We start from the raw sequence: 19786 nt of genomic DNA, 5'->3' as shown, positions 1-19786 counted from the left end.
TGTACTGGGAGTGCATCGTCTTGAGTGGTGTTATTTCTATGGTCATTATTTACCAGCTTATTCTTCTTAGTGTGAGATCGACAAGCAGATAGGACTGATGGATGGATGGATGGATGGATGGATGGACGATGGATGGAAATCTGACCTCTCAGATCATTAAATCAGAAAGGTTTAGTTTAATATTGTATATTTTTAGTTTTAAAGTATACAATGCTGTGAAAAAGTATTTGCCCCCTTACAGATTTCTTCTGTTCTTGCTTTTTGTCACACTTGCATGTTTCAGATCATCAAACTAATTTCAACATCAGACAAAGATAACCTGAGTAAATACAAAATGCAGTTAAATGATGATTTTATTTATAAAGAGAAAATAGATATCCAAACCAACCTGGCCCTATGTGAAAAAGTAATTGCCCCCTAAACCCAATAATTGGTTAAGCATGAACGGCCTGTTTAACAACTCCCACTGCCACAACAATTCAACCAACCACAACAACTCTGCCTACCACAATTGCAAATCCCATTACCACAATCACTACAATTCCCACTCCACCAACAACTCTCCCTACCACCATAGCTACAACAACTCCCCCTACCACAACCACAACTCCTGCAACAATTCCCTCTACCACAACAATGGCCACTACTACAACAAGTCCCTCAACCACAACAAATACCAAAACCACCACCATCACCCCCACCACCACAATGACAACAACTAGGATTCATCTTTTGAGCTTTGCCTCCACTTTACACCATTATCGGGAAACAGATCAGTCATATGTCATATATATCCAGAAAACTGAATAAAGACAATTAATTACATTGTCACTTAACTCAAGAGTCACTTAACTCATGTAACTTTCAAAGTTACATGAGTAACATACATAATACGTAGGAACACATTCACTTAGATGTCTCTCTCTTTTCTCTCAAACAGGTTAAACTACCGTGACTGTGACTCAATTGTCCAATCAAATAATAGAAAAACTCCAGTCCATTCAAAACAAAGCAGCCAGAGACCTTAGTCATACATGCAAAGTTGAACATAACAGCATTTAAACCACTTACCATAAATTAAATCCATCTATTAAGCACTTAATACAATAAAGAAAGTCTATTAATACATCTATCAGGCACTTAATGCTTTTGACCTTCTTAGATCACTGAGGTTATTAAAAAAGGCGGCTTTCTTACTCTACCTTTATGATCCAGTTCTGGTGAGGTGCTTTTAGTTACTTCGATTCTGCTATCAGAATAAAACTGCCTGGTGACCTGAGAAGTGTCCTGTCTGTGTTTGTGGTTTGTGTGTTGGCTAGATGAGAGGGTTTGGAAAACATGGACAGTGAAAAAAAATTGTAATAAGACATCTATGGGGTACCTTACAGAAAGTCCAACAAATACTTTCTCTAACTGATTAATCTTTTGCAGTTTTGCATGATATATACTCACCTAAGCAATTTTGCAGTAAATTAAATAAGGGGAAAATCATGAAGTTATATATATTACATATCACCATGTGTCTTAATTTACCAATTATGCCATTGCTTATTTCATAGTTTAACGCTTTATCCACCGCTATTCCAAGGAAACCCGTTGAAGCAGCTCTCTCCAAAAGCACATTATCTATATTAACATATATCAGTTGGTTTCTGAGTTAGGTCCAAATAAAATAAAAATTCTTGTCTGCTACTCGTCTGAGAAAACTGCACAGTCACCCTACTCACTGACGCAAGTGTGATTTCTAAACAAGCCATTACAGGTTTCTTTATATGATTTGTTTTAATGTGTGTGAAATATATTTCTTTTTAAAGATGCACAGATGCAACCCCTAATACTGTTTTAATGATTAATTTATCATTGTGGTGCATAGGACATAGTGTGCTGCTGAACAACATGAACTATAAACTGCACAAACCAGTGCTAGCACTAAAGCCAAGTTGCCATCAATCAAAGCAGAAACTCCATTGGGTATTGTCCAGGCAGAAGAAGATTTAATTATATATCAACAAAAGCAGGACCTGTTAGGCAAATATTCCCAGAGATGTGAGCCAACTGCATTGCCCTTAACTTCTCTTGGTCACAGTGTTGGTTCGGGAATTCACTCTTTATCCATTTCTTCCTCTTAAGGTGGGAAACAAGTGAGGTCAGAGTGATGGCCACTGGCTGTAAGGAGTGAACATAACTGTCCAGTCAGCCGGTCTAACCTCACCAAGCATCTCCTGCCTTCATTGTTAACTATAGTGAACACACACTGCCAAAGTTTAGAGATGTAAGCAGCATAAGACTGGGCCTTGTTATGAATCTTAAATTGATTGATAGTTCATTTATTCCAATAACTAAAAATAACTAACACTTATTTGTCAATTAATATTTCCTGTTTGGTTTGTGACATAAAAAAAAATAAAATAAAAAAATAAAAAACTGAGGTCAAACTATTCTAATTACTTAATTTGAAAAGTAAAGTTCAAGATGTTACCCCTTCTAAATCTACAAAAAAAAGCAGCATCACAGACAGAATTGCATTCATTGTCCCCATCCCATACGTCTGCTCCACCCTCTTTAGCTGCCTATTTTAAGTCCTCATCACCACACATCCTCAGTCACAGCAGAGAGAGAAAGAAGTTGCCTTTATCTCCAACCTACGTGTAAGTATCACATTTGTATCTAATATTATTACACCTTTTTTTTCATAATTTTTGTTTCATTATTAAAACTTGGAGCACTTTAAGTGATCTTATCTCGCTAAACAAAAAAAACTAAAAACTAAATTATTTTTGGGGGAGCGGGGAGCTTTGTACCATAAGGTGTATTACATGCTTTTTCTGTTTTGATTTCTATTTTGTGCTGTATGTCACTTGTATTGGTCAAAAAGCATACAGTAACCAGCATATTAAGTCGGATCAAATAAACATCCCTGTCGTGTAAAAACTGTTAAAATATCACAATCTGATAAGGAATCAAGACAGAACATGCAATCGGCTCCTATATTTAAACATTAGTGGTTACATTTACGAGTCTGCGATTACACCTCTGATATGTGATGACACTACTCTATTACTGTATATTGTATCTACAGTGCGGTAAATTAATATTAAATTAAATGTTGTATTGTTTTTTTGGACTGGATGCAATAAAAATGTATTTGCTATGCTCTTTAATAATTCCAGATGATGTTTGGTCATTGACTGAACCTTCCAGACAAACATATGTGAAAATACTATCCAGCGATTAACAAATAAATGAAACCGTTGCTGATTCGTACAGAATAAACATGAGGAAGCTAATTCTAACTGCAGGTAAGGCGTTTTTTTAAACTTTAAATTATTGTTTCCAGAAGCTCTGTTTTAAGCGAATGCTGACTGACTCTGTTACTATGTAGGTCTCTTTTTGATGATCACCAGTTTGGGTGAGTTTCCATTGTGCATTAAAAAGTCTCATCAGCATCTTAGTTAAGTGCTTAAATAATTAGTGTTAAGGATTTTTTATCACAAAGGAATTCACTAATATCTTACATGTTTCAGCCTCTTCCTTCAGACTGGTGTGTTACTACACTAGCTGGTCCAAAGTCATGCTTTCAGACATTGATCCAAACCTGTGTACCCATCTGATATACGCCTTTTCTTGCATTAATGATGCCAATGAGCTGGTCCCCTGTGACAACACACAAAACTACAAAGCCTTTAATAAAGTAAAAGATAGGTCAGTGCATTTACCTTTAAATATTCTGCCAATTGTCTTTCATTTGGAAACATAAGATAATGATTGCTGAACATCTTTTCTCAACAGAAATATGGATCTGAAAACTCTTCTGTCAGTTGGAGGTTGGAATTTTGGCACACAAAAGTGGGATACTTCAATCCAACATACTGAAATATATTTAATTTGATATTGAAAGCATGTCTTCAAGGCACATTTTCTTGTTTAAATGTTTCAGATTCACAACGATGGCATCAACAGCAGCCAACAGACAAAAATTCATTGTGTCAACTATCACACTGCTGAGAAATGATGGGTTTGATGGGATTAACCTGGACTGGGAATATCCTGCAAAACGTCAAGAGGACAAAAAGAGATTCACGCTGTTGTGCAAAGTCAGATCCATAATTTCTCCGCCGAGTCGTTCTCAAAAATTTACTATACACTATGTATATTGTTATATTTGATGAGGTCAGACTGACCCATGCTTCTATGTTGTACAGGAACTCCAAAAGGCTTTTGAGGCTGAAGCAATAGCAAACGGAGGTCACAGATTATTGCTCACTGCTGCTGTGGCTGCTGTCAAAGCATACATTGATGAAGGTTATGAAGTCACAGAGATTGCCAAGTAAATTAATCTAATTTTATTTTCTACTATTACTTATTACTTATTTCAGTAATTAGCACTTATTTGCATTTTTTAGGCACCTGGATTTCTTTAACGTGATGACGTATGACCTCCGCGGCACGTGGGATGGGTTTACAGTACATCACAGTCCCTTGTACCAGGGATCCCTAGACACCGGAAGCTACGCATACTTAAATAGTGTGAGTACAAGATTTCACACTGCCATTTGTCAATTTATTAAGGTGTATTCAGATAAAAAACTAAAATTTAGGTCTGTCTTCAACGACGAAAGTGGGGTGAATACTTTGGCTGCATACTATAATATTGATAGGATGTACGTTAGTTTCAGTTAGGTGTAGCTTACATTTCATGTGTGTAGAGCCAACCAAAATTTCTTTTTGTGTTTTATTTCTGTTTTCAAGCAATGTGTCTGGTAGTAGATACCAGAGACTTTGTACCTTTATCTTTTAATTTTTACTCTAATAAGGAAATTCTTTGTAATAAAAGCATTTATTTGCTCAGAAAAAATGGGGAGTTTTAGCCAAATACAAATTGTTTCTCACGTTAACCACAGCTCTAGTTTTTTCCACGCCTCAGGACTATGCAATGCGGTATTGGAGGGACCAGGGGGTTCCTGCTGAAAAGCTCACTCTGGGATTTGCTGCTTATGGGCGAACCTTTACCCTGTCCTCTGGATCCAGTGAGGTCGGGGCACCAATCAGTGGTGCTGGTCATGCAGGCAGATACACTTGGGCGGCAGGCTTCTGGTCCTATTATGAGGTGAAACTGGAAGCTCTAATCTATTTAAATCAATTGTTTAATCATGTACAGATTTTAATTTGTATGGGGCGTCAAGTTTCTGATTCAGCCAATACAGTATGTTTGATTAAAATTTTACATTTGACCCTTCCTTTCAGATTTGTCTTTATCTTGACGGAGAAACAGTGCATTGGATTGACAAACAGAAAGTCCCATATGGCACCATGGGAAATCAGTGGGTTGGATTTGATAACAGAGACAGCGTTGTTGCTAAGGTAGTTATTTGTTTAATGCTGAGTATTCTTTAGAAAATAACTAGTTGTACTTTAGTTGTTGATTTTATTATTTTGCATCCTCTCAGGTCAACTACGTAAAAGAACACAACTTTGGAGGAGTCTTTGTCTGGTCTCTGGACATGGATGACTACAGTGGGCAGTTCTGTAAACAGGGCAAATACCCGCTCATCAGCCATCTGCATAGTCTTCTGGTTTCAGGTAAACCAAATGGTTGTGAAAAGTGTATATCCTATCCTGTAGAATAGTAGTGATGTATTAATGAGATTTGATTCACTATAATCAGCTTGTATGAAAATGTGTGTGAGTGCAATTGTGTGTTCATAGTGTGACATTTCAGCAATTCAACTCAGTAATAATCATATGGGATGATCAAATAACACAACTATACTATATGTGAATCTTTTCTTCCACACGTCTCTAAATCTAGATACAGTCGTGACCACTGCTGAGAAACCTGGAAGTGCAGATGTCCAGACTACTCCAAATCCAGGGACCCCACCTGTAGATCCAACACAACAGCCTAGATCTGAAACTTCAGCCACTGCCACTGCCACTGCCACTGCCACTGCCACTGCCACTGCCACTACTACTACTACTACTACTACGTCACCTACTACGACCCCTGCCGGGAAACCCCTTGCAAATTTCTGTGTAGGAAAGGTCGGGCTTCACTCCAACCCTAATGACCCAAGCTCTTTTTACCAATGTTTCAGTGACATTACCTATGTCCATGACTGCCCCGCTGGTTTGGTTTTCTACGATGCCTGCAAATGCTGTAACTGGCCCTAAATAAGCACGCACCATTAACTTCTCTCCTGTTTCATGTCGATCTTCAGATGTGCTATAATTAAACCGCAAAAAAAGGATGTATTACTAAAAGTTGTTGTGTATCATGTTTTTTATTCTTCATTGCTAAGAAAGAAATATGTCTTCTGTACTTGCTTAAGCCATTGTCAAGCTCTCCTTATGTTAAGTTTAGTTAATATGTGATGTAGTTAAATGCATCCTAGTTAGATAGCAAAAGTCTTGAGAGTTAACTGGATACAACAGTATATTTGAGGGAAATTGTAATTTTGTATTGTTCTTTTCCATAATTAAATAAAAATATATCACATAAAAGCAGATCATTTAAAGTTATTTATTATATTTTCAAACATTACCTTTCTCAAAATTGTGTACAAATTCAAAGTGCCATTACAAATCAGAATGAATTTAAATACCAAATAAAAATGTAAATATCACTATTCAGCATCTTTTTATATTATCTGTTATGAGCAGACTATTCAGTCTTTTCACTATATGTACCATCATAATTTCATAAAGTACTATGGTATTATTAGCAGCCCAACAAAAGTCAGTTATTACATGAAATGTTTTTTTGAAAATCATCACAGCAGTCTTCCGCAAAATCCTAATCATAAATGCAAAGATGCTCCACATGGTTATCCTGTGATCTTTTCTATGCAACAAGGTCAATACTGTATGTCATCAAAGAAGATCTAAAAGACTCTGTTGTTTACCGTAAAGCTACAGGGCAATAGAAAATGCAGAATCACATCATTTGGTAATTTAGTTACTATAATCAAGGTCCCATTGGGTGCTGTTGAAATTATACAGACAAACAATAAGAGCCTTGTTGTTTGTATATTCCTTAGAGTTCATGGGCAGAGCTGTGGGGCTCAGGGAGCTTCTGAATGTCACAGTTTTGAAACAGGCTGAAGTAAAATACCACAAGCTCTTCATAGTTCTTTTTGGAAATCCGTTCATTGATGCCATGGAATCTAAGAAAAAGGAGAAGAAAAAACGTATGTTATCTAAAAAAAGAACATTTGTTTCCTTCTTTTTATTTTCTCATGCTGTTCTTGAAGGATAAGGGCTTTTTATTACTAAAGCTGAGGGGGAAACTGGGCTAAAGGTCTGTTCTCTATGAAACTAATATTACATTTGATTAAGAGGATATTTAAGACTGAACAGTCCAAGTAGGTCACACTGTTACATCACAAGTTTGTGAAAAACATGTGACCAACTGCAGAAAGCTCTTCTATTCAAGTTTCCTTGTGGTTTGCTAGACACTCTGTTAAGAGTTTTGTTTTATTATACTTACTACAGCACACTTTGTTAAGATTAGTCAGTGTTAAGCTCAGTTCGTTTTAGAACTCTGCAGGTAAACGCTGCGACCTGGCCCATCCTCATCTCAACTAACACCGGATGATGGTGTCGCCTGCGACTCAGATGGTCAAGTTGGCAGCAGCTGGTTTAAGGCACATCACCTATTTCAACAGGCAATTAACTCAAAGCAAAGTCTGCTGGTCAAGTCAGCTACAAACTGTCAGCTGGTCGAAAAGGCACTTTTGGACGGCGGCTCAACGAGAACGCGCGGGGAAAAGAAAAAGAGAGAGAAAGGGTCGAGCGAGGTATAGAATAAATACAGAGAGGGAGCGCCTAAATCGAGAACAAAGCAGTGAATTAGGCAAAGAAAATTGTATATTCACCATTTTGTCGCTTCTAAAAACATAAGTATCTCACTATTTCTGTCCTCATTTATATTTTATGATGAAACAAATTATATTCACCTGTTAAAAAAGCCTGAATAGTCAGAAGTTAGAACGGACGTACAAAGAGTTGTTGCTATGGAGATGATAGATCATCTCGTGTAGTCACATTGGTGTAAACTGGCAGGTATCAGAAAGTTGCAGATCTGTATATTGTTAGTATTTGCAAGTTTCAACTCCTCTCATGTATATCGTTGGTCTGAACTGGACTTTGGACAAACTAAGTAACCTTACCTCTGAGCATCACCTGGTTTAAACCAGACAGGGGCGAAGCGGTAAATATCACTTGTCAGGTCTTTGAAGTGTCGACTGTCTGTGTTTCCAATACAGATACCTGCACATTCAAGCACTATATGTTATGGAATACTTTGGCTTAAATTACAAAGTTTTTATACAAATACTTGAATGTGATTTCTACCTGGAGCCACTGTAACTGTTGGAAACATGTCCAACACAGTCTTCTTAATGATCTGGAAGCCAAAGGCCATTTCATCTGCAGAACTCACAGGCAGCGGGTCAAACCCATCAACAAGCTCTATCTTCACTCGTTGGTCCCCCACTGTAGACTGGATTAGTTCCAAGACCTAGACGAGACAGGAAACATCTAGTTCATGTCAAAATATTTGTGGGGGACATCATGAATTCTAAAAAAAACAACCTTTTGACTCTACCTCTTGTAATGACTGTGCTGAGTGGATTCGTAGATTTACATAAGCTTCAGCAAGGGAAGGGATGATATTCACCTTCATGGGGGGAAATTTTTTAATTTGTACAGAGGACAACAGAACTGTTTGAAATCTTATTTCCTATAAAGTACCCTTTATTTCGTAATGAATGAATGTACCTTAACTCCTGCATTAAACATGGTGACTGCTGTGGTTGTCCTCACAAAAGCATTAGTATCTGGTTTTCTTTCAAGTACCCTATAACATTAAACATGCAGACGTATTTATTCCAAATGGACACAATCAGAAAAAAACATGCTGAATGAATTTTAGGATATAATAACTTACCTGCCAAGGAGTGGGGCGAACAGCCACAAATTTGACATTATGAACTTCATTGGGAGCCCGAACTGAAGACAAAGAATGAGTTACTGACTAACAGGGAGAAATGTAATTTAATATTAGATGTGATGGGTAGTAGACAAGTCGTTGGTCCCTCTTACCTTATGCGCCAGATGCTCAAATGTTCCACGTTCAGGCCCATGACCAAATAATCTGGGCATGGGATTGTCCTCTAGTCTGAGGAAATAACATGATACGGTTTGGTTCAAGGAGTGACAAAAATATAGAATGTCAGACACCTAGAAGCAAAAGAGGCGTTGGCGTCTAGTGTGAGCTGCAACTTTATACATTATGGTAGCACAACTGTTAGTGCAAAGAAGGACAAGGACTGTATGACAGTGACCACACCCGAGTGTGTGTTTGAAAGAGGGAGAGAGAAATTCAAAGAAGCAAAGAAAGAAGGGAAGAGACTGAACTATTGCACGTAATGTTCCTGTAAGCTATTAATAATTTTTGCTTTGTCACTTTTTGAGCTGCCGTCCGCCCTGCTAGCTTTACCGATAACACAGATGTTGGCTCGACGTCGCCATCGCCCTGGCTTTCACACAGATACCGGGGCGTAATAAAAGCACAACAGCCTCACAAAGGATAAGCAGTGTGATTAGGGCTAAATACACCTACATACATATGAATCATCATGAATCATCATATCAATCTGAAGAAAATGTACCTCTCACCTTTTGACTGCCGCAGCTAAGATCCCAATGCTGGTCTCTCTGGGAGGCATTGAGGAGTGACCAGGGACCATAGACACACTAAGCTTCACAGTGGCCGAACCCTTTTCGCTTATTCCAATTCTACAAAACAAGTACACACACATAAAACACAATATGTTATTTAATGCTGTGCTTGAGAGTACTGTTGTGATGTCAGGCTTGGCCAAATGGTTTACTTTTTACCATGCTGCACACTAAAATACAGTGTTTACACTAGAGCATGACAGGTTCTCACAGCGCAGCGGGTCCTTCAAGACCACTGATGACTCCATCAAGTACAGCCAGACCCTCGTCTAGGACAAACGACAGCTGCACACCACGCTGCTTTAGTACACGCACTATGTTCATTGCCCCCTTGTAGCCACTGACCTTTAAAAATAAATTTTGAAGGACACAGAAATTCAGATGTGATATTTTAAATCTTATTTAAAGTTCAGACTTTTAAAAAGTAAGAGTTTAATAAAGTACTTCTTCATCATGACCAAGACCGATGTAAAATCCTCTGCGTGGAGCATAACCTTTTATCAGCAAGTATTCCAGTGCCTGAAGTATTCCCTGTAAGAAATAAAGCATGTTGGTTTAGTCTGGCTGGTACATGAAAGGTTAATAGCAAAAATACACAAATTATCACTTGTTCTCTCACCATTAAAGGGCTCTTGTCGTCTATAGTCCCTCTACCATAGATAAAGCCATCTATCTCCCTGGCAGAAAATGGTGGGGCTTCCCAGCCATCTGATTCTGAGGCGGGGACTACGTCTATGTGTGCCAACAACAGGTATGGCACCAGGTCAGGCTGTGATCCCTGCACCCAAAACAGGTGGCTGTAGTTGGCCACCAAATCATGACGAACCAAGCTTGAAGAGAAAACTGTTGGGAAGGCTGGCACAGATAGAAAAGTACAGGCTTTAAGGGGAACTTGATCTCTTTTACAAATTAAGGTCGGTTTAATACTCAGCCTGTAAGAAAAAGTTGTGTAATTTATTCGGGCACCGTAGAGTAGGGTGACCTGACGTCCCTGTTTCTGGTGGACTGTACCCGGCTCAAGCTGACACCCGAAATATCCCTGTTTTTAACTGCTCGTTAAAAATAGACCACAAAGTCTAATTATATTTTACTCTTCATTCCTTTTTTTTGTTTTACTATCTTTGTACATTTTTACTTCTATTATCATTTCTACATTTAGAAATACATGTTTGGTATTGTGTACTGTATAACTCTGGAACATGTAAGAAAAGTAATGTTTATATTGAATCTTTTCAATCTATTTCATTTTCAAAAGTTGTAGTAGCTAATGTTATATTACATAGCATTGCTCCAGAAATTAAAAAACATTCATTAAACAAACATTTTGAAGGCACATTGAATCACTCAGCTCAGTCGTATCTGTGCATGGCTCCCTTGCCTATAAGCAAGTAACCCTAACATCAAGGTAGTGTAAATGTTTTTATTTTTTCACAAGTCTATCTTTGCTAGTTGCATTCATATATATTTTCAGACATGTTTAAAAAAAAAAAAAACGTTGGAAAGATTATGAAACGATTTGGTGGACCCCGTGCAGTAACTCTGCAAGACCCCGTCCTGGTTTGCATCAACAATGAATGTAACGTTGGTCAACTGTTACACGTTAGCTAACGTTAACAAATAGCTAGCAGTAGTCGTAGCTACAGTATAGCAGTAGTTAACTAGCACAGCTCGGTGCGTCGTTCGAGATCGAATAAGTGTCACATATTTTAGTCGCAGCCTTTTGTATTCACCTTTTCGCAGGAGCCTGTCAAACTCAAGCAGCGCGGTGACGTTGCTCTCCTTCTCTGAGAAAGACACCGTGGGGATACGGACAGCCTCTGGAGACATGGACACAGATAACGCCAGTGATACCGTCTGACACCGCTGCTCTGGCTGTTAGTTTCCACACAGGGTGGCGGTCATTTATTGTTGACCACTATGCTACATTGACATTATACCTTTAAAATTAGCGAGAAGCTCCTCTCTCCGGTGGTGGTCTATGACAAGCGAGAGGTTACTCGTCTTTTCCCAACGAGCGAGTTGAAGTCCGACATTGACATCCAGGGAAAGAGTCCTGATAGATGCTGCGGTGAACAACAGCACGGCTGTGATGATTAAACTACTGATTATAATCTTTAAAAACTTGAGTATTTTGAACTTTGGCCACGCCGAGTCTGTCATTTTTGTTGTCTGTTGTTGTGACAGCGGAACTCGTTCATCGGGACTGCGTGCGGCTCACCGAGGTCGGGTTTGTTGAATGAGAGCCACCTGCTGGCGTCGGTATAACACGCACTTGTGATCTCTCTCAAGCAATGGACTTAAAGTGGATTTCACTGTGAAAGAGCCCTGTTGGTGCTTATATATGTGTATATGTACAGGATATGTCTGACAATCACACGTGCTTACTGCTTATTTATTTTGTAAGCATAAAATTGAAGGGATCATATTTTATAATATAAATATTATTGAGTTGAATGTAAAATAATAGTTGTTGATAGAAGAGAAAATAATATGTTGGACAAATGTGCTGAAATTAATTTAGATCTTGTTATAAAGTAAAGATATGTGGTGAATGGTGGTTAATGTTTTAATTGTAATTATACAATACATAATTAAATACTACTCATTATTTTCTGTTTTAAATGTTATTTACATTTTCAAATCAACATTTATATGAATCAATGTATTCTTAATCACTTTAGCTAGAAGCATCAGTTGCAAAAGAAATGTATGAAGCAAAACATCCTTTATTGAAATATCCAAAGATTTAAAAAAAAAGTTCACAGTGACACTTAAATTGAAAATGCACAGTGATAATAACAATTTGGGTTAGGGAATAGAAAACAATTATAGGATTGTCATTAATATTCATCATTATAAGTTGAAGAAAATCTTTTACAGTCTTAGTTTAGCCTAATTTATGTTTTAGCAATTGTTTCCACTACACTGTCAAGAGCACTTTGGTATACATAAGCAAAACATATAAAACAGTATCACCAGACTTTGAGGTTCGCTCCCATACACACAGTGAATAGTAAAACAATATTCTCCCTGAAGATACCCAAGAACAAGGCCATCGTGGCTTACATCAAAGATGACCCTCACATCTGTAAATCAGTGTGGACTTAAATAAAACAGACAGATTTACTCCTGTCCGGAGAGAGCTGGTGTGTCCTGTGTGTCAGCCGGAAGCAAAAGCCCCTCCCCACTTTCTGACCCTTGGTTTAGACTATCCAGTAAGGCCACAAATGAACTAAATGAGTTGTCCTCAACACAAACATAAATTAGATACAGGAGGCACACCACGATGAGGAAGACCAAAATCCGTATCTGGATGGGCACAAGGTGGCGCTCGACCTCTCGTCTCTCCAGGGTCGTGGGGCTGGTAGGAGTGTCTGGGTATGCGTACTGGATAGGTCTCCCTGCTGCACCCTTGATGGGTCTCCGACGAGTCACACTAAAATACAACAAGTATATGTGCTTAAACCCAATCACAAAAAACCTACCATGTTACCATGTGTTGATATGCACTACCATGCAAGTTGGCATGTGTACCAACACCAATTCAAATACCTGTACATTTCTTGTACTTTGGTGAAATCTTGCAAAAACAACTCAAAAGCAGTTTGTTATTGGTGCACTGTAATGGTGTCGGTGAGGCACTTACTATATGCCTGTGGGTGTGGCCTCAGTGTTGTGAAACATGTCCTTCGATGTATCTTTCGCAGGCTTCAGAGAAAGCTAGAAAAGACAGCAGAAATTACTAAAGTGGAACCGTAGGAAACGAGAAATGCATCCCAAAGGAGAGACCCACAGAGAGGCCCAGCAGGCCAGGCAGAGTGAAGGATATAAAAATTAGTTACAGCAAACAAAGTGTGTTCTTGCAGACAATGCACACACCCCCCATCAAGTGATATGGAATAAAAAAAGAAAAATATACGACATATGTGCCTTCATTTCCTGTTTATTAGGAGATGCATTGGGAGTGTGGTACAGGGACTGGTTCTCCATGGTATACTTGTCCACCATTGGCATGTCCAGCTAAGGAAAGGAGACGTGACGGATTATGATTTCTGCAGTCATTTCCTCCAGGGAACCTCTCCAACAACATTAACCACCACCAAAGTTTGAGCTTAAAGTGTGACTGAACAATTTGAGCACTACTGACCCTGTTGGACCGTGACCAATGTTCCTGTGCATTGCTTCCCTTCACCTCTCTCTCAGTGTCTGTACTAGTAGAGAGTGACATCCGCCTCTCCATCTGTTCTTCAGAGTGAATAATGTACATGATTGAATGAGCACTCCGGTGATGATTACTCACAATGGAAATCTAAATTAAATGACTGGGTCATTTTTAAATATGTGGAATGTGGGTTAAAAAAACACGTAGGATTAACTTTCCTCCTCAACCATCTGAGTGATGCTGAAGGTCTGAGAGGGAACTGAAGAGCCGCCATTGAATATAACTTGTTGCGATCCAGACGGAAGCTGCAAGGATATGTATTATCATCATGTTAACAGCAATACAAATATGTATAATTTATCACATGATCTTTACACCAGTGAGATACCAAAGTCCATCACTGTAAGACTGAAAATATCCCATTGGTGGCTCGAGAAGGACCCACAATGAAGTTACAGTCTAATAAAGGAATGCAGAGAATTTTCAATCCACAAGGGAAGTGAAATAAGACCAGCCTACCCCTGATCCTAATCCCGAACGCTGATCTACAGAGGATGCTCTACTAATTCCTACGGGAATCTGTCTGCAGGGAGGCCGAGTCCGCTTCGATGATTTTATCGCATTCCCTGAATTCCACTTGGGACTAGGTTCCCTGTTTCGAGAAGCACGAGCATGCTACAAAAGGCCAACCCAATCAAACAAAGAAAAAGAACACATCAGTGGCCCCTGAGAGTTCAGTTTGACAGAATGATGTGCAAACGCTATGAATATGTGTAGTATTTACCAGTCTTGATGAGAGTAAAAAGCACTGCGGGTAGACAAAACCACCATTCTGAAAACAGAACTGTACCGGTGAAAAACACACTCCAACACTCAAGTGCTTATTCCAATCAAGTGAACACTTCCAGTTAAACACAAGTCTACAGGTGCACTGTGTAACCACAGAGTGGCACTGTAGGGAAGATTCATTTCAACACAGCTAGTGATGCAAAAATGAAGGAAAATCCAAATTTCAGACAATTTCAAGAGGTACTATTCATAACAAAATAACTCTAAATCATTTAACCACAAAATATCAAGAACTTTCTATCCTTCTCTCACCTGGCTGATCCTTTTTTGTGCCTGCTCCGACTGTTCAACTGCTTCTTCTTTTGTTCTGTCAGAACCTGTGCAAGGTTGTACAGAAAGTAATATGATTATCTGACACCAACCGTAAAAATGAAAAAATTCAATAACATTTTTGGTCATACCTGAGTCTTCGTTCTCCTCTTCCCCATTATCCTCCTCTTCTTCACTCTCAGAGTATAATACAATATTCTCTACTTCTACATTCAGGCATCCATGTCCGTCAGACTGAAGCACTTTCCTGAGCTTCTTCTCATACAAGGCTCTGGTGGAGGCTAGCACAGACAAACGCTATTAGTTTTTTAGGACACAGACAAATAGACAAAAAAAAAAGAGTGAGGGTGAACATTAAGTCTTAACACATTCATTTTAACTGGAGCCCGACCGATATTAGATTTTTTGAGACCTTGACTGACTGGCTGATACATTTTTAGCGAGAGTCTTGCAATGGGATCACACCTGTGCGATGCCAAATTGGGCCGGGGGGGTGGGGGGGTAAAGGGACAATGGCACATTTGCTACCTCTGCCGTCCTTGCTCTGAGCACACTCATTTTCTGCCATGGTTGCGACACTGACACAGTGACAAAATCTGGCTGCAGACAGACATATAAAAGCAGAGCAAAAGGACCACATTTTCACAGGTCACACGCACGCGCCTCAGTTGACTTTCAATATCAGTCAACTGGGGACCCTTTAAATAAGGAAACACGAAATGACACCATCTCTAAATAACACAGCATCGTTTTCTGTTCTGGAAAGTCAGTACTTTAAAGGGTCAGCAGTTGACTGATACTGAAAGTCAACTGAGGCGCATGCGTGCGTAAAAATTTGGTCCTTTTGCTCTGCTTATATATATATATATATATATATATATATATATATATATATATATATATATATATATATACTGATAAATTGGTTACTTAATTTGCTTCATTACTGATGGCAGGGATCCTATTTCTACAAGAGAAGCCAATTTCAAGACAGTGTAAAGTGCAACCTCACCTACTATGGGCCCAGCTTTAACCCCGTGTTTAAGCAGTGCGGCCTTGAGGTCGTCATCAGTCAAATCACTGGGATCAGGCATCTCTGCAACCTCCTCCTTGTCCTCACAAAACAAGGTGTTATAAATTTAGGAAATGCTGTTGGAGACATGACAAAGACTGCAACTTGAAGCCCAGCAGTTTCCAGGTGTGGGATATAGAGCATAAAAAAACAGCTCAAGGCTGCTGCACACAAAAATCTGTTCAATATTCATCTAATTTAGGCACTGTATGAATCTGCTTCTTATAACATTCACGTATTCTAAACAACCATCCTGACAAGATGGATTTTCGTGTAACATGTGAAGGCGATTCTCCAGAACTTGAACTGCTGTGCAAGAAAAAAAACACAACACAGAAACAACCTACAGAAAACAAGTGCTAGAGCTCTTCTTAGGACGCATAAATGAGTGTGACAGGTGTGACACGCACAAGCACACACGACTGTAACGGCAGAGGCCCACTACTGAGGAGTCCCATGTAAATCTATACCATCTATACAGCTGGTTGCTCAGTTGTCAAGGACCTCAAAAGCTACAGCTGAGGGGACGGTTTAGCACTGACCCAGATCTACCCCTCCCCTCCCCAGCTGCTGACCTAGCACACCATTGGTTTAAGTCAGTTCATACTAATAATTATTATTATCATCATGCACAAGAACGACTCATTATCGAATAGGCTTAAATGTGTTGATGTCCTTGAAGGCAGCATTGCTGACAAGTCTTTTACCAGGCAACATATGCCAAATCACATGCTGAGGGGTAAATCGAGGACACATGTAGGAGGAACATTTCAGTAGTGGTCTTACAAATCAAGACAAGTCACTTTATTTATATAGCACTTTTAAAGACAACAGAAGATGATCCAAAGTGCTTTCCAGTCAGGGCAGACAAACTGAAAGTGCCTTAGTGACAATGCAATATGCAATAACAATAGTCTAAACAGGAACAACACAGCACAAAACAGCAGTAAACAGCAGAACTAAAATCAGCAAAACAAAAGAGGCAGAACAGAGCAATAGCAGGTCAAAACAGTTAATATCAATTCAAAATTGAACCTCAGACTGAGCTGAGAGCAAGAGAAAAACAGGTACGTCTTTAGTTTGATTTCAAATCATCATCTGGTAACATTCAGCAGCACGCCATGATGGTTATTACAGCAAATTGTGCAGCCATAAGTCAATATGTAGTTTTAAAACTCCCAAACAACTCAGTGCCACATCTCAGAACTTACTTGATCCTCCTCCTCCTCCTCCTCCTCGTCGCTGGAAAAATCCGCAGCGTGTTTCTGATGGATGTGTTTTAAGTGCAACTCCACATAAACCTCCTTTTTGCTCTGGACAGGTGGCAGCGCGACATTGTGGGCGACTAGATCTGACTTGAGTCTGGATTTCGAGAGATGGGAAGGATCCTCCACAAACAGCGACATGTCACGAGGACGACGTTAAGTAGTTAAAACGTTAGTTCTTTAGTTCACTTCAACCTGAGCTGTAATATATATTCATAAATATGCATGCATAAGCACGTCCTTTAAGTCGACTGAACCCTCTGCATGTGCTCTGACTGAACTGAGAACAGCTGCAACTAATGATTTGATTGACAGCAGGCAGCTAACGTTAGCCTTACATTCAATGGAGGCTAACCGTGTGCTTAGCTAACGAGCTCTGAAGTTCATCACATAACGTTAGACATTTTTATTATTTTTATTATTCAACTTAGTTTAAATAAGTATATGTTTCCAATATTAAAAATACATGTTGTAACCAAATTAAATCCAGTCATATTAAATAATGTAAAATACATAAACTGTTAAATAATCATTTTAATATTCTTTTCTTTTCTTTTTTTTTACACTAGACCAGCTATCTTAAACAGGGGTCCGCCAAGTTGTTCTGTTTTTTTCAAAAATATGTCGAAAATATACATTAATGCATAATTAACATGAATGCAACGTATTTTAAGCAAAGATAAATTGCGAAAAAATAAATACATTAACACAACCTTTATGATAGGCTTACAGGCTTATGGTAGCCACTATGGTAGCCATGCACAGATACAATTCAGCTGAAGGATCCAATGTGCCTGCTAAATGTATGTTGAACATTAACATATGATGTGTGTGTATATATATATATAAAATGATCATTGTAATATCTTAGTATTGTATGCACCATCTAGGCTATAGGCTTTAAGTCACCCACCCCTGTTAGGCCCAGTTTAATATCCAACTCAGTTTAATACAATATTTGTAGAAGGGTTCCCTGCTTCATCCCTCTTTCAGCTAAAGGGTCCTTGGCCTAAAAAACACTGAAGACCCCAGCAGTAGATGATTACATACCATAGTAGTTAAAGCACATGTGTTATTAGTCGGCCTATGTCTATTAAAGCTGGGTGTGTCTCAGTGACCCAACATTTTAATTCATTAAAGTAAATCTTATTATTTACACCCACAAAGCCCACATTTAAAAGTTAGTTCAAACTGTTACATTTCCAGTGCACATTTCTCCAGCCAAACCATTACCAGTGAAATGACTGTGTACCTTTGATGTCCAGGTTTGACCCAGGCTTTGGTTGCCTTTGATGTCATGGTCGTCTCTCTGGTGCATGCTGCAGTTCCTCCATTTTTACTGGAGTGATGCATCGGACTAGTGCATATAGAAGGGGTGAGTAGTTCCTTTCCTAACATCTGTTAGAACATTAAGAAAAACAAAACACTTGTTCACAGGATTGTCTGTAAAGCAGGTTGAGTTAAATGTGCCATTTTTTCAAACATCCAACATGTGCTCTAACACTTTGATTATCTGAAAAACTTGCTAATAAAATCAAATCATCAGTGGTCAAGATACAACCCAGTAAGCCTGCTTCTAGTATCAGGCCTCTGGTGCTTACAGAGATCTTAGAGATCAGTATGTAATGAGTGAAATCCCCTGGTAGGTGAGAACGAAAACCTGGGTCATGGTTACCTACACCAGGGGTCTTTCTCACAAAACATCATTATTGAACCCAGGTAGACAACTGTGTAGAGTAAAACTCAACAACCCCCCTAACATCTGGTGCTAAAGTGAGTTGTGCTGTTTCCTGGCAGTTATCATGCTTTGTGAAGCAGGTCCCTGTTTTAGGGGAAAACAGTTGGTAATACACATCATAATTAAAATGGGAGTGTTTTTATAGCAAATGTTTCCTTCCTGCTTAGGTGACAGAAAAACACAAGAAAAATAGGATGTTCCCACCATTTTGTGTTCCTTGAATACCATTTTATGGAAAAGAACAGATGAAGCAAAATGGATCCAATGAGCATTAGATGTGTTTGTCTTTGTTGCAAATCGTACAAAACAGTTGAAAGATATTTAATTAAATTACTTTGCTATCTCGCTGCTTCTTTGTGCATGCAAAAATGAAATGACAAGGCAGCAGGGGTTTACATCACATGGTAGTGATATTTGAGTTTGACTTGAGCAGACTAGATTGCCTGCTGTGCTGTTGAGAACTTGCATTGTACCATTTTTAGATTGGATCAACACATTGTGATGTGAGAAAAACAACATTGGTTTTCAGTGGGGGCCTCCAGAGGAATGAGGGGTTTGCAATTGCCAGATTGTCTCCATCAGTTGTGAGTATGTATGCTGTTTTGTTGTTAGATAAAAAATAATTGGCCTACTTGGAATTTTCACTCTTTTTTTAATATATTTTTCCCACATAATTGCACATTAATTGC

At 38.8% G+C, this 19786-nt stretch overlaps 3 protein-coding genes across 3 annotated transcripts; 1 reads left to right on the top strand and 2 right to left on the bottom strand.

Annotated features, from left to right (window-relative positions):
* The first annotated feature begins 2606 nt into the window (after positions 1–2606).
* On the top strand, positions 2607–6438 carry LOC310951544 (acidic mammalian chitinase-like). The gene is made up of 12 exons (XM_083919824.1): positions 2607–2648; positions 3171–3299; positions 3383–3409; positions 3525–3702; positions 3790–3846; positions 3938–4094; positions 4203–4327; positions 4404–4527; positions 4925–5107; positions 5245–5361; positions 5448–5580; positions 5810–6438. The coding sequence occupies exons 2-12, from the start codon at positions 3275–3277 to the stop codon at positions 6169–6171; spliced, it is 1488 nt and encodes a 495-aa protein (XP_083775950.1). The 5' UTR covers positions 2607–2648; positions 3171–3274; the 3' UTR covers positions 6172–6438.
* An 87-nt stretch (positions 6439–6525) lies between these two features.
* pm20d1.2 (peptidase M20 domain containing 1, tandem duplicate 2) lies at positions 6526–11931 on the bottom strand. Its single transcript, XM_083919823.1, has 13 exons — positions 11679–11931; positions 11472–11558; positions 10361–10596; positions 10186–10272; positions 9953–10086; positions 9679–9798; positions 9103–9178; positions 8948–9009; positions 8779–8857; positions 8606–8677; positions 8353–8518; positions 8169–8268; positions 6526–7163 (listed from the first exon to the last, which is right to left on the bottom strand). The coding sequence occupies exons 1-13, from the start codon at positions 11899–11901 to the stop codon at positions 7034–7036; spliced, it is 1572 nt and encodes a 523-aa protein (XP_083775949.1). The 5' UTR covers positions 11902–11931; the 3' UTR covers positions 6526–7033.
* A 933-nt stretch (positions 11932–12864) lies between these two features.
* lemd1 (LEM domain containing 1) lies at positions 12865–17500 on the bottom strand (the record flags this gene model as incomplete). Its single annotated transcript, XM_083920494.1, has 11 exons — positions 12865–13177; positions 13388–13461; positions 13672–13761; positions 13889–13986; positions 14118–14208; positions 14423–14578; positions 14688–14747; positions 15005–15069; positions 15154–15303; positions 16035–16131; positions 17306–17500. 11 exons carry the CDS (start codon positions 17498–17500, stop codon positions 12865–12867), a joined length of 1389 nt encoding a protein of 462 aa, XP_083776620.1.
* Between the last annotated feature and the right edge of the window lie 2286 nt (positions 17501–19786).

Source organism: Echiichthys vipera (genome assembly GCF_963691815.1).
Source record: "Echiichthys vipera genome assembly, chromosome: 9".
In the NCBI taxonomy this organism is placed as follows: domain Eukaryota; kingdom Metazoa; phylum Chordata; class Actinopteri; order Perciformes; family Trachinidae; genus Echiichthys; species Echiichthys vipera.
This window is presented reverse-complemented; position numbering and strand designations above follow the sequence as displayed.

What these genes read in the sequence shown, in the direction of transcription:
- LOC310951544 (XM_083919824.1), top strand. Translation starts at nt 3,275, where the DNA reads ATGAGGAAGCTAATTCTAACTGCAG. An exon ending in GAAGCTAATTCTAACTGCAG is followed by an intron (nt 3,300 to 3,382) that starts GTAAGGCGTTTT and finishes GTTACTATGTAG; the next exon opens with GTCTCTTTTTGATGATCACC. An exon ending in GCATAGTCTTCTGGTTTCAG is followed by an intron (nt 5,581 to 5,809) that starts GTAAACCAAATG and finishes CTCTAAATCTAG; the next exon opens with ATACAGTCGTGACCACTGCT.
- pm20d1.2 (XM_083919823.1), bottom strand. Translation starts at nt 11,901, where the DNA reads ATGACAGACTCGGCGTGGCCAAAGTTCAAAATACTCAAGTTTTTAAAG. An exon ending in GCTTCTCGCTAATTTTAAAG is followed by an intron (nt 11,559 to 11,678) that starts GTATAATGTCAA and finishes CCATGTCTCCAG; the next exon opens with AGGCTGTCCGTATCCCCACG. An exon ending in TGTTTAATGCAGGAGTTAAG is followed by an intron (nt 8,678 to 8,778) that starts GTACATTCATTC and finishes CCCCCCATGAAG; the next exon opens with GTGAATATCATCCCTTCCCT.